We start from the raw sequence: 15,083 nt of genomic DNA on the forward strand, positions 1-15,083 counted from the left end.
AATCAAATGAAATTTCTAGTTTTATACCCCTTGGTTATCCTCTATAGCTTATAATAGACGTGTGATTAATGAGAGTGAATGATTATGAAATAATTGGTGGAAAGGAAAATGTGGAAAGAAATTGGAGGGCCCGAAAAAGTCAACAGCATATATCCATGTGATTCATTTGCTACAAAGTTAACTAGTGTTTAAAGGAATTGCTCTAATTGCATTACTCACATTTACTCACTGAACTCGCATTTTACACATTTTACACACAATATCTTTGTTTGTTTGTTAGTGTCTTCGTTTGTTACATTTACTCGTTTTGCAAATGCCCAGTTGGTTTGGGTGCTCACTTGTACGTACCCAGTCAGGTTCGAGATACTGCATTCTGGTGCCTCTGGAAATGTAGCTTTATCGCTGGCGCAACTTTTGAGAGCGTATCAGGAAAATAGCTCCATTGGTAAAGCAGATATGAGTGCATACTCGGTTTTCCTATGGCCCAGCTTGCAGACACCTTTTGTAGGGTAGACAAACAGGGGTGTGTGCGTGTGTGTGTGTGTGTGTGTGTGTGTGTGTGTGTGTGTGTGGAGATAGATAATAAATAAATGCAACTACTATGCCGATTATCAGAAACTAAAAGGAAAATTTTGCGTTGTGGTAATGTAAACCGTTACAGCATGGGCCATTTGCGTTCTGTTAAAAGTAATATTTGCAATGCTAGTACGGAATGGTCCTTCTAACCTTGTGTAGTTTAAGGAAGAAGAAAGAATTGGGTAAAGCCTGTGAAACTTTTATTTCTGTGGTCTGCTCCTCTGCTTTCCCGATATGGCTGCTAACGGGTTCGGTGTTTTGGTAAGACGAGTTACAATTTAAATTATTCTGTCTAACAGGTAGATTTATTTGTGTTCCAAGTATTGTGAACGTAGTTCACAATATATTTGTATTCTATACTGGTAGTGAGGTTCAATCTGGTCGCATACCTTCGAACGTTTTATTTCTGAACTATTAATTTTTCGGCAAGCTATCTATAACAGCAATTATAATAATATGTAAAGTGCGGCAGAACTGCAGGAAAAAAACTGCTGTTCAAAATGTGCTGCCCTCTTTTATTTGACGTACTTTCCGTGCAGGTGAAATTTTAAAATATCAAAATTCTTTCACTATTTTTCTTCTTATTGTCTCTTAAAGAATTGCGCTGAGCGAGATGAAGAATATGTCTCACTTGGCGACAATGTTCGAGTGAGCCACCAGAAATAATTGTTTAAAAATTAATTATTTCACAAATTTTCTTCGTACCGATGTTGTTCTCCTAAATATTTGCTCTGGGCGACATGACAATATCCTTAGCATAGAGTAAGTTTAAGTTGGCCACCAGAAATAATTGTTGAAAAACAAACCATTCTGTGCTAGTCGCCCCTGAAAAGCATAAATGCCATTTAACCGAGTCAGAGCAGGATGAAGCCGTATGTTCCGCATGTGGTTGCGTCCGTAAGAGACAAGCGCGTCAGTCATGGTGAGCATAAGCAAAAACTACTATTCACGCAAAAAGCACATACTAACCTTCCTCAGGTGACGGTCGAAACAGTTACATACTTGCCTTATAGTTTCTTACTGGCTTTATAGGTAAATGTCACCTTGTAGCAGTCCCTGGCTCGTACGATGTTGGAAAATTTGATCATGATGTGTTCTTGGGGTACGGCCTGACGTTTGAACATAAACTGAGCTAATTATAGGGTATTCTTTTGTCTGTTGTATTTGGGAAGACTTTGTTCCAAACTGCGTACGGTTTGGCATTTTTTCGTTTCTAATATACCTGCCTTTCACAACATTTGGAAAACCGTGTTCTCTTTTAGTGTGACTTGGCACTGAAAGATAACGTCATCAATTTGTTCATATTTTAAAATGTTTTACTAATCAATTTCGCGCGAACACTGCACCTTTAATATCACGAACATTGAGTTCGTTTCGCATTTGTTTTCCCACAAAAGTTAGTGTTGTCCCAATTCTCTCCCAAAACAACTAAGAATCATTGCATTCATGTCGAATTTCTTTCCCATAATGCTGGTGCTGGTTCGGATTCTGGCCCATGATGCAAGTTTGTGGCGCCATACAGTAATGGATTACACTACACTGCAACGAGATTTCATGTGTCAGTTTCTACTTTGATATTGTCTATTTCATTCTGTCGTCCTCAGAAATCTGTGTTTTATAAATATGTTTTTTCATGCAGAGTATTGAATTTTATCTGTAAATTTTACGGACTTTGTTGTGTCAAAACTTGATCAGCACTATGCATTGATTTTTCCCCTGCCCCTAATTTTTCTTTAAAATTTCACATTAACTCTCTTAAGTGAAGACAATTCTCGTTGCTTACTAGTGAATATTTGCCATTTTCGGAAATCAGTTTTAATCGATTAATTTAATGTTATTTTTTTTTCCTTACCTTAATTTTTAATGTTAACTTTTTCATTATTTTTTTCAACTATGAATAATTCAATTGTAAGAGGTATTCTATAATGAAAACACTTAGATTATCCAAGCGCAACTGGAGTTGTGGTTCAGTCCATTTAATCTGAGAGGCTTAGCATTAATTTCAAGAATAACAGAATAGGCCTATGTCTGTGCTCAGGAGCGGGCTGAGTATCATAGTGGATAATGCATCGGCTCCATTCGTGCACTTTTCTTGATATATATTGGGAGTGAAAGGAGGAAGCTGAAGATCGTAACACATGGAAGAAAAAATTTCGAGACCCCAACCTACGGGGTGGGGGGGATCTATTAGTCCCAGGACCTGGCAACAAACAAAATACTTAATAACAGTATATGATTGTTTTTTTTATATATATATAGCTACCATCAATAGGCGCTACTTGTTGTAGAAATTCACCCGAGATGAACTGGCCTACAGTGAATGATAAGAATCATATCCTGTGATATATATTTTAATAAACACACAATAGAAAGAAAGAAAAAAAAAGACATACATCTAGATTACTACTTTGAAAAACTGAAGTAAGGCAAGTTGCTTGTATTTGTTGAATGTATAGTAAACATAGCTTAAAAGCAGAATTAAGGTATATGTGAGAAGCCAAGAGAAGGAGACGTAACCATATCAGTTAATTTAATCATAAACACACATTTATTTTCACATAACGACAGAATAAAGGACACATTTCATATAAATCAACTTCAGAAATAGAACGAAACGTACTGAAATCTTTCTACTCGCGCATTAACAAATCTGGAATTTAATACTTACAGAGGAATTATATTTGACAGCTTGTGGAAATTTAAAAAATATATATATCACATGTCTAGGGTGTCTACTGGTCATGAAAGTCATGAAAGAGTCATTTATTTTGCTTAGTGGTCATGAAAGCCATGAAAAAGTCCTTTATTTACCCAACTGGTCATGAAAATCTGAAATCTCAGAGTATATTTTTATACTTCATACTTTTATACCTCATACTGCATGTACTGAAACAGTTGTATAAGGTCAGTAATTGTGAGAATTTCCCCCACCAATTAGGGCTGGCTAACTCGTATTTTACTGCCTTCCTAGCTGCTCCCCATTTCATCTTCTAGTCTCTGTAATATAGTAACAACTTTTTACTGTCCAACTTTCTGATCTGCTATTTCTTTACTTCTAAGAAATGTAAATTGTGTATTTTTGGGCCTTTAGACTTGTGCAAATAATATTATTCGTTTGAGTTTGCAGATTTTAAATTTGATGATCTATTTTTTAAAAACGAATTTCTTTTATAATTTGTTTTGTCTTTGGGCAGTTCTCTGAGTGCTTAATTTCAGACAAATTTCTGCTAGATGGATATTTATACTCAGAATTAAAACTTCAAATACAGTATAGAGTGATTCACTGGTAAGAGCAGGCCCGTATTTAGGTAAGTGCTATTCTGTGCTCCAGCACAAGGCGGCAGAATTTTAGATTCTTTCTTTAAGATTCACAATAAGTGATATTTAAGACTAGCAACCCGCATAGTTCCGATGCACCACTGATGGTAGGGGTTTATTGTTACTAATGGTAAATTTTTATCGCCATGATCATGAAAATTTGAACAAAAAGGTCATGAAAAGTCATGAATTTACTTTCTGGTATTCCAGTAGACACCCTGATGTCGGTGCGAATTTAGTGATGTACAAAATGTGAAGAAATGTCGATTGAACGGGAATATAAACAGAGGTCTTCAGCTTATCGTGCGTATGCGTTTAACCACTACTCTACCTAGTCCCCCCCCCCCCCTTCATAGCGATACATTCTTCCACTTGTGACGTCGGTAGTGAGCCACTCATATGACGTGAGCTGTACCACAACTTTTGTTGTTCTTGGGCAACCTACATTGTCCTTTTTGGTACCTATATTCAGTTGAGTGTTGTATAGTATATATGGTCTAAGTGACAGAGTATCGACGTCAAGAGAGAAAGATTGTATGGCTATGCGGGAGCGAACTCGATATCATAGTTGTTAACGCACCGGCATGGTAAGCCGGGTACAGGGTTTGATTTCAGTCCAGTCGTTCATTTTTCTCACTTTTGTATATCATCAAATTCGCGTCTACAGAGGAGTTGATGGTGCCTTCCATTTCCACTCAGGCAAAAAATAATAAAATAAAATAAATTTGTGCCATCACCATCTCAGATATTGTTGAAACTTTTTTTTATAGCAACTAGACATGTTTTTAAGAGACCCATATTTTTTTGTTTTGTCGAAGAAAAAAAATTCCCGGCAAGTAATGGGCCATTAAAGACGGGGAGTACAATTTATGAATTGTAGAAGGCATGGAAAATGGTCAACTTCGGAACCCCACCATTCAGCTATGGAGACAGGTAGAGTTATAATTCTTGTTGTGGTATGTACATAAGAATATAAATAAACTATACTTTATTATAGTTTGGTTTGCGCATGCGTATCTTTTTCTACATAAATTAATAAATGAACGTCAGTTTATCTGAAAAGTCGAAGTTTGCGAATTTTTTTCGAGCTCTTCCGGTTCAAATTTTAAAATTCTGTTTTCACGGTTGGTAAGACCTAGTTATCCGCTTTCCGAAAACTTGTATCACTTCTGTGTGCAACCGTTTTGTCGAAAAAAAATCCGGAAATTGTAAAATTTTCAAAAATCGCCATTTTTGGGCGTCATTTTCTCGAAAACACCATCTTTTAAAATTCTGAAATTTTGTCAGATAGTTCAACTTTACATGAATAATAAACTCACAAAATACTATTCTCGACCAATGCTTCATGAATTAACTATAGCCTTTTGATGTTAGCGAAGTTTCGTTAACTTTCATGTCACAATTAGCAACACTGGAAACAGTAAAACTGCAATGATTTGATGATGTTTGCGGTTTGCATTCATTAAATGAAGAATAAAAAGTTTTCCTGACTGTTTATTTTATTATTTTGATCAAAAAGGCTCTCTGAAATAGTAATATGAGCCTCCCCCTTCTCCTCCGTGTTTTTATTCCGAAGTAAACTGAGATGGAAATTACGATTACGAAACACAAATTTCAAGTTCACTTACTTAAAATGGTCTTCGGAAACAAAATTTCACTGATTTCTTTCCACATGGACCAATCATTTGCGTGCTTGGTATCTTCTTCGCTAATAGCATGTAACTGTGCAGATGCTCCAATAGGTGTTGATGCATGCACAACTCATCCAGGGGGACGATCGTCCCCCCCCCCCCAGAAAAAGAACTTCCCTATTTTGTATATAAATAAAACCCATCCCCGAGCTTTTAGCTCTTAAAAGTAGCTCTAAGTAGCAGTATTACACCCCCCCCCCCCCCGACAGAAGTCCGTCCTGGATCTGCCCCTGCGTTCCACATTGTCGGTAGCCACAAAACACTTATTTTCACTTCTCTTATGCTCTTCTGGAAATTTGTACCCTGCTGAAGGTCCATGTGGAAGCATAAACAGCACTTCAACTTCACGTAATTCATGATTTATTCATAATGTTTCTGCTACGCACCACTGGTTATCATACGTATATGTATGTAACCAAAGTTCCTTTTTGTCTTCTTAAATCTACACTTTGAATTGCAGAGGCTCGATTTTAGGGGAAGCATGAAGTTAGTTCATGGTGACCCGTTACTGCCATAAAAACTTCGCCATTTTCCGAAAGCCAAAGGTGACTTCGTTGAATACCAGTTACCGGTTGCACACTTTCCCATTTTTCTTTCTTTAAAATAATAATAATAATTTTTTTCCCCGGAAGTTGTCGAATTCAGTTCCAGGCAACAAGACGAGAGTAATATCTGGAGTTTGTACTTGCGCTATAGTCACGAGTTTTTCTGTAGTTTTAGGGGGCGCGGTGGCTCAGTGGTAGAGCGTTCACCTCCGGTGCTTGGGGTCCCTGGTTCGATCCCAGCTCGCACCGTGTGGACTTTGTGGTGGACAAACACCGTGCTCGTGGGTTTTCTCGGGGTTCTCCCGTTTCCTCCCACTTTCTTCATTCCACCATTTCACTCATTTCTCATTATCACCGTCTCTTTTAGCCTAACCGGCATACCCGTGTGACGTTAAAGATTTCATTTCATTTTTTCTTCTGTAGTTTTAATACTGTGTATCTGTTTTTGCCTAAGGTTATGCCGCGTTGTCACATTCTTTACACACACACACACACACCCTTCCCCGCAATACCGTCTGCATCTCGAACACCTGAAAGCGATTTATAAAGTGGGATGCAGCACCATCAGAAATCACTGACACAGTTTGGGAAATTGTAAACACTTATTTTCAAGTTGTTGAGTTGAGTTGATTTTAGTTTAGCGTCCCGTTCAGCAGCGAGGCTATATGAAACGTCAGGGTTTGCCCAAGTGGGCCCAGCCCGAAAAAACCCACCGGGTTTTTTCGGGTTGGGCCCACCTGAAAAAACCCATCTTAAAACCCACCTGGGTTTTTGACTTTTTTGTTAGTGTATTATTGGTACAACTAATGTGATCACATTGAAAGTTATTTTTATCAGATTTTAAACTTTCTTTGGGCGAATTATATGCTTTCATGTTAAGATAGACAACAATATTCAACATAAGACCTTTATAAAGCTCTAAATGCACTGAATGAATGAATAAATAAATAAAACCCTCACCTTAGCTTGAGATAATTGTAGAACAAATTAATGTGTGGATTATGCTTATAGCCTATTTGAAGTAAAGTAAGCGATTGTATGTTTTAGAAAATACTTTCCATGAATAGTGTGTTTCCTGACTCGGCACCGCCGAGGGACGTTATCCCTCATACATTGACGGGTTTCAGGTCATAGGTGCCGGTACTAACAGTAAATATGTAAATACATTAGTAAAACTATTAGTATTATTTCTTATCTTTGATGGTAACAAAAGTATTCAGTAAAATTTGGATTTCTAACAACAACAGTTGAATTCAGTCATTTGTTGCTAGCCTTCAAATAAGCATTCTTTAGAATCAACACTAGCAATAACGTAAAAAAATCTTGTCAAAATTAAGAAGCTTAATGCTCGGAGCTCCGAAGACTACGTAACACTTACTGTTTTAAGTGCTTCATTCGAACTTCAGTATTAATGGAAGTTTCGATGTACAGTAAAGCAAGCTGTATTTTCAGGGAACACCCGTCGTAAAAGAAGTGTTCTGGAAATTCCCGCAATTGAACAAACAAAGCATCGAAAGTGAATACTTCAACAATACTACAAAACTATTTATTTTACGCTGGAGGACATTTCATTTCATTTTAGACATTTTGAAACATTTACTTTATAAAATATGAATTATAGGCCTATCTTTGTTAACTGTTTTAAATTAATTTTCGGAAAAGAACGGTCTTGCAACAAGTGCTCGGGTAATTCCCGTAATTGAATGCACAAAGCATCGAGGTGAGGTGATTTTGAGTTTAACATCCCGTTCAGCAGCGAGGCTATATAAGACGTGGACCTACTGATTAACGTGGAATCCGAACCACATGAGCTCCCGCTGGGAATCGAACCCGGGTCTCTCACGTCAAAGGCGCGTACGCTAACCGCTTAGCCACGGAGGAGCGCACACACAAAGCATCGAAAGTGAACTTCAACAATAAGACCATTTATTTTACGTTGAAAAATATTTAAGACATTTTGATGAATTATGTCTTTGTTTTAAATTAATATAGCTATTTGCTATTCATATTTGGCGAACGTCACTGAGGCTCCTAAGATGACTCGTTCTACATTTGTTCGTTTGTCTGCCTTTACTACACAGTGTTCAACTTTCGGTCTTTTAAATTTTCAGGATACTAACCAGACACACTCTAATTTTTCTGTTTAGATTTTGGCAGCATACCAACGTAAAATTACAAAATGGCGCGCTTTTTTTTTTTTAAAAAAAAAATAGCTGATATCCACTGGCGAAAATCCCGGGGGGATGATGGGGACATATCTCTTACAATCTTGGAACTGTCCTCCTCAATAATCCGATTGGAAATGTGTCTTTTAGGAAGAAATGTGATGATTTTTGTCCAACTGTCACAAAGGAAAGTGAGATGAAATTGATACCTCCCAGAATAAGCCTCAAATCTGACTGCCTCCCAATGTTGAAGACAACTCTGCTCCCCTACCCATGTTGTCCCGGAGTCCCACACAGGGGACATAAAATATGACGATATTATTATTACTTTATAACTTTAAAATCAGACTGGCAACTTTAAGATCATATTTGGATCATCCCTTGTAAACAGTTTTCAATGTTGCCAGTCGGATTTTAAAGTTATAAAGCAATAATAATGTCGTCATATTTTATGTCCTCTGTGGAGGACGCCGGGACCGACATGGGTAATCCTCCCCAGCATTGCCTTCATAAATATTTTGTACTTCGCATATATATATGTATATATATATATATATATATATATATATATATATATATATATATATATATATATATATATATATATATATATCCGTCTTACCTGTCCCCCCAATGTTGAAGACAAATTTGCGCCGCTGCTGATATCCACGCCACAAAGCGCAGTTTTAGGTCTTTCAAGTTGACATTTTCAAAGTAGAAGCACGAGAGACTAAATTAGCTGTATATATTTTGGCGGCATAAAATTTCAAAATGGCGGCCATTTTTCAAAATACCGGGTATCCATGCTACAAGGTGCAATTTTCGGACTTTTAAAGTTGATATTTTGAGGGTAGAAGCACAAGACCTTCTAAATTTGCTGTATATATTTTTTCGGTGATACAATATAAAATTTCAAAATGGCGGCATTTTTTTTCAAAACAGCAGTGAATAGAAAGTTGTTGCAAGTTGTGACAATGACACTCATGAAATGTAAATCATATTTTAACATTTTTACCGCAAAGAGATTGAAATATTTCGAAAAACCCAATTAAACCCGAAAAAACCCAATAAAACCCGAAAATACCCGAAAAAACCCACATGGGCCCAGGTGGGTTGGTTTTTTTCAAAAATACCCGGGTTTTTTCAAACCCTGTGAAACGTGGACCTACTGATTAACGTGGAATCCGAACCACGTGAGCTTCCGCCGGGAAGCAAACTTGGGTCTCCCACGCCAAAGGCGCGTACGCCAACCGCTTACCCACTAGGGAGCTCACTTATTTTCACGTATTCGAACATTTTTCTATAACCTATATTTTCGCTTTTCTTCGAGTATTTTTAGAATCTTGTCTATGGCTATGAATACATGAGCCAAATCGTGTGTTTTGTCGTCGCTTATTACAACAAAACTGTCAGTTGTTTCATATTTCGGTGGTAACTCTGAATTTCACTTTGCAGAATAACAGATCAGATTTCAACGAAGTTCACATAAAGTAAAATAGAACTTGTATCTTGAAATTTTATACGATGCTTTTCGGTAGGAATCAATTCTCTTTGGATTTTCTTGATATAGTCATAAATTACAATTCTTAAAGTTAAACCAGCAATGTACGATACGAAAACAGAAAGTAACACAGTTTTTTAACGAGATCATTGTTTTCCCAAATGGCATACGTAACACTTTCATTTTCATCAGGATCAATAATAGACTCCACACTTACTTATTCCGTCCACTCCAAGACATTCACCACATTCTTGAAGAAGACAGCTGTCATTTTCTACGGATCATACTACTAAAGGAAATAGATCACTCATGACAGCTTCAATACAGGTTGCACCTTTGATTTGTTTTAACGCAGTAGCAGCTAACTTAAAATTTGCACAATACACACACACTTCCCTCGCAGGTTGCGGACTGACCCACTATAGTCGAATACTATAAAATTCCGAGCGACCCATTCTTATGCTAGAATTGTTCTGTTTAAACAGTCCGTAAATTTCTTTGATGGAACGCGTAAGAAAACGTTTCGATTTTTTTTTTTTTTTTTTTTTTTAACTTTGTCCTTTTTCGATCACTGTAATGACATCACACTTAATGGAGACTGTCGGGAGCATTCCAAATCATCATTGAGCTAATCGTTTAAGCTTCAGAATTTATTAGGTGGCCATTTCAACTAAACTTAAAATTTGTGTGTTTCGTAATCGTAATTTCCATCTCAGATTACTTCGGAATAAAACAACGAATGAGAAGGGGGAGGCCATTTTACTATTTCAGAGAGCCTTTTTGATTAAAATAATAATAATAATAATAATAATAAACAGCCAGGAAAATCTTTTATTCTTCATTTAATGAATGTGAACCACAAACATCATCAAATCATTGCACTTTCATTGTTTCCAGTGTTTCTAACTGTAACATCAAAGTTAACGAAACTTCGCTAACTTCAAAAGGCTATAGTTAATTCATAAAGCATTGGTCGAGAATGGTATTTGGTGTATTTATTATTCATGTAAAGTTAAACCATCTGACAATATTTCAGAATTTTAAAAGATGGTGTTTTCGAGAAAATGGCACCCAAAAATGGCGATTTTTGAAAATTTTACAATTTCTGGGTCATTTTTTTTTTTTCGACAAAACAGTTGCACACAGAAGTGATACAATTTTTTTTTCTTTCTTCAGAAAGCGGGTAACTAGGTCTTACCAACCGTGAAAACAATTTTAAAATTCGAACCGGAAGAGCTCGAAAAAAATTCGCAAGCTTCGACTTTTCAGATAAACTGACGTTCATTTATTAATTTATGTAGAAAAAGATACGCATGCGCAAACCAAACTATAATAAAATATAGTTTATTTATATCCCTATGTACATTCATGTCCAAAATTATTGTCGCATGTCTATAAATACGTTGTTGTATGAATATAATTTGATAACGAATTCGGCCGGTATTTCTTATAATGTTAGTATGTGTATAATCGACAAAGACATGTATGTGGCAAATTTCATGTCAAAAACAGTAAATAAGAACAATAAAACAAAAATTAAACTTTCTTGTCTGTTTAGCAACATTTCGTTTTACTCACTCTAATTTTCGTATTATTCTTTTCCTATGAAATTTGCCACAAATATACATTTTCCGATTATACACAGAGTATCAGTATTAAAAGTACCCTGCAAAATCGTTATCATTTATATTCTTACAAGAAGACAGTTATAGATATGCGACAATAATTTTGGACATGAGTGTACATACCACAACAAGAATTATAACTCTACCTGTCTCCATAGCTGGATGGTGGGGCTCCGAAGTTGACCATTTTCCATGTCTTCTACAATTCATAAATTGTACTCCATGGCCCATTACTTGCTGGGAAATTTTTTTTCGACAAAACTAACAAATATGGGTCTCTTAAAAACATGTCTAGTTGCTATAAAAAAAAAAGTTTCAACAACATCTGAGATGGTGATGGTACATGCTTTGCCTGAATTGAAATGTGAGGCACCTGATATGATACCGGTATTAAATTTGTTATTTTCACAATTTATCAAATATATTTCCTTTGTAAGTATTAAATCCCGGGCCTTCGTTCGATCACGATCCAATCATGCATTTTTTTTTTCACTGTGTATATCACTTACAGAGGAAATTTGGTTAAGAATTGGGATACTGTTATAAAGGGCATTATTAATAAAGGAATAACTTCACACTTTGTATTTTTTACAAACTTAATTTCACCAAAAAACAGCTACGTACACTAATATGATGGTGTTAAATTATATAGTTGAAGGATTTATCAATACAAAATTTGTAAGTGGAAGGAACAACAATAGAAATGATTCTTTGTATTAAACTTTCACGAAGTAACCATAGAGAGAAAAAGAAATAATTTGTGAATATAATAAGTAATGTGACTAAGTTTTCGCAAAATAGTATGGAATTGATACTTCAAACAAAACAAATATTGGGAGCTACCGCAGAACCAACAAGAGATGGTCTCTAACGTTTCTTACCATATGCCGAGGGAAAATGCAATCCCTACTTTGGTACTAATGTTACCAACCACGGTACTCTATCTTATAACATTAATTAAATTGTCGCTATAGATGCACAGGAAAAACCTGAGTAATGACAACGTTACTGTAAGCTGTCAGAGACCTTCTCTTGCTGGCCGTGCTATAGTTACTAGGAAAATGTATCCTTTTTATGCCTAGTATTTTGAAAGAAGTGGCTTTTTCTTAAGTCAGCACCAGAAGAGGATAAAGCAATTGAAAGTATTGTATGTGAATTTCAATAACGAACACAATTAACGTAATAATAAAACTGACCTTATTATGCCCAAATATTTATCCTGTGAACATTTACGAAAACCCTTCTATTCCATTCATTAGTCAAATATACGAAGAGAAAACGAATGCCAAAACAAGAGTCGTATATCCTTACAATTAAATATGAAGTACATTACATAATGCGTTCATGTTGTCTCGAGTGATTAGTGAATTGTTTTAGTTGCTCGCTTTTTCAGTGATATTTTACAATTGTGTGTGTGTCCCAGTTTTTGACAAATTAGTTAATGTGAGTACTTTCTAGACAATGGTTATGCTGTTTTCTATGACGACGTTATAAAATCTGTGTATATAATTTTGCTTATTAGGAATATGACTTTTGTTTTGATGTTAGTTCACCATTTGTTAACATATCCGATTTTTGTGTTTGAATTTTGATCGTCACTTAAGGTGGGCACCGCATGATCGAAATCTTAAGTACAGGGTGGCCCAAAAGCAAGTATATAGTCCCGTACCGATCAGTTCATTGTATTTTATCATCAAACAGGTAGACCTAGTTTATTATTATTATTATTATTATTTGTTCCTAAATTTTTTTTACTTATAACTTAAGCCCGGAAGTCAAAGCAAATAAATCCATAAACTAGAATGTTATACTTGATCAAATGCAGGGTTGTATATCCACTTTATCGGGCCACCCGATATCCACTTTTGTCTCCTTATGAATTTCCTTCGTATATTTTCCCATCGTTCCTGCGGTGCTGGTCCTATTGTTCGATTATGTTTTATGTTGAGGTTTAATTCGGTCCAAGTTAGACTATTGTTGTATTGTTTATTCGCCAGCTCGTTTCTCCCTGCTGAAACAACTTAACACTGTTCACCACTTGGGCATTCGACTAGCTACTGGAACATTCCGTACCAGTCTTGTTGATAGCTCTTATGCAGAAGCAGACGAACCACCATCAAGCGTATCGGCATGAGAGACTTCTCAGAAATTGTACAGTATTGTGATTCTGATCACTCTTTCAGCACGTTCCAGGGCTACACGTTCATAGTGCATTCGTGCTTATTAATCGTTCCGCGTAAAAGGAACCAATTCTAAACATGGTCTCAGCTTGATCATTTCCAAATTAGGGAGAAGATTGTTTATTGTCTGTGATGGTTATGTATCAAATGTATCAGTTGAATATCTCAGTTTGGTTGCATGTTAACGGCTTTGAAGGTTTCAGATTTCAAAACCAATGATCCCATTTGTCTAAGATTCTGAGGGAAACCTTTACGAGATCTCGCGATTCGATCTGTGAAACCAGAGCTGCTGGATGTACAGATACAACAAGGCTTCTGAATATTGATGTAACAAAAGCAGAAAATTTCGTTACGAGCAGTAATGTCTGCATTCGATTTTCTGTCTGATGTTGTTTCGGAACAAATGGAAACTGAGGCACGGAAGAACAGAAACTGGAATTGTTATATGACCGCCGCTGCATCCTAACTTCTGAGACCGTCAAACTTCAGCAGAGAAGTCCTTTAAAGTACAAAACAGTTAAAAGTCTGGGTTCGTTAGATCCTCAGATAATTTAGTATTCACCCTATGTAGGTCAAAAGAATTCTCTTTCTTGCTTGACGAACTTAATACGTCTGATATCGTAGATGATGTGCTTGCTGAAAACTAGGAAAAGATACATTCCTTTCTCTAGTCCAAGCGCATCAGAAATTCAAAAAGTCTTCCAGCGTTGAAACAAATTAGGACTTGACATTGCTTACAGCAAGTTTCTTGTTAGCTGAAGAATACAAACACTTATGGAAGATAGTAAAAAGTTGGCGGTCATTGTCACAGAAAATGTAACGGCCAAACGAGTTTCCCGAAAAGAAAAAAAAAAAAAACTCTTACTGCAAAATATGGATAACCAGGTACAAAAGGCAGGAGATATTGAACATGTGCAAACCCAGAAGGATGATGTAGGACAATTATGACTGAAAAGCCTGTAATTTCGGTGCATTTTAGTTTTATAACTCAATTCCATATAATAATGTTATTTAGTATGGCACCGAAGGCAATTGTGTACGGTATATATAATGAAAACAAATGAAAAAGATGAAAATGAAAGTAAAGCTAGTACAAAAGATGCTGAAAAGAAATTGTCAGATTGGTGAGGAAAGGTCGGCTGTAGGGGAAGAGGAGGAGGTCGATTTCGCAAGAATTTAATGTGGTCGTGGAAGTGTTTTGAAGTGTTTATTATTATTATCAGGGTGGGGAAAAATCATTATTTTTTTAAAAATCATTTTTGTTATTTTTTATTTAAATCGTTTTTTATTATTATTATTATTATTTTATTTAAGTCAAATTTATCTTCTCGTATAATACAAGTCGCGAACTGAAGAAAAATCATTAGGAATTAGTATTAAATGCTAATCGTGCCATTTAAGTGAAAGTATTGGGATTGAATTTTGAATTAATCCCCAATCGTTAACCAATTTCAGTCCCAAACAATGTTTCTTAAGCCTTTT

At 36.0% G+C, this 15,083-nt stretch overlaps 1 protein-coding gene across 1 annotated transcript in view; it reads left to right on the forward strand.

Annotated features, from left to right (window-relative positions):
- Window positions 1-724: 724 nt before the first annotated feature.
- ATPsynO (ATP synthase subunit O, mitochondrial) overlaps window positions 725-15,083 on the forward strand; it is a 59,644-nt gene continuing 45,285 nt past the window's right edge. Inside the window, exon 1 of the mRNA XM_081728905.1 lies at window positions 725-837. Coding sequence (XP_081585031.1) covers window positions 811-837 — 27 coding nt within the window. The 5' untranslated portion in view covers window positions 725-810. The remainder of the gene's footprint in view (window positions 838-15,083) is intronic.

Source organism: Thermobia domestica, chromosome 1 (assembly GCF_964235325.1).
Source record: "Thermobia domestica chromosome 1, izTheDome1.hap1.1, whole genome shotgun sequence".
Classification (NCBI taxonomy): domain Eukaryota; kingdom Metazoa; phylum Arthropoda; class Insecta; order Zygentoma; family Lepismatidae; genus Thermobia; species Thermobia domestica.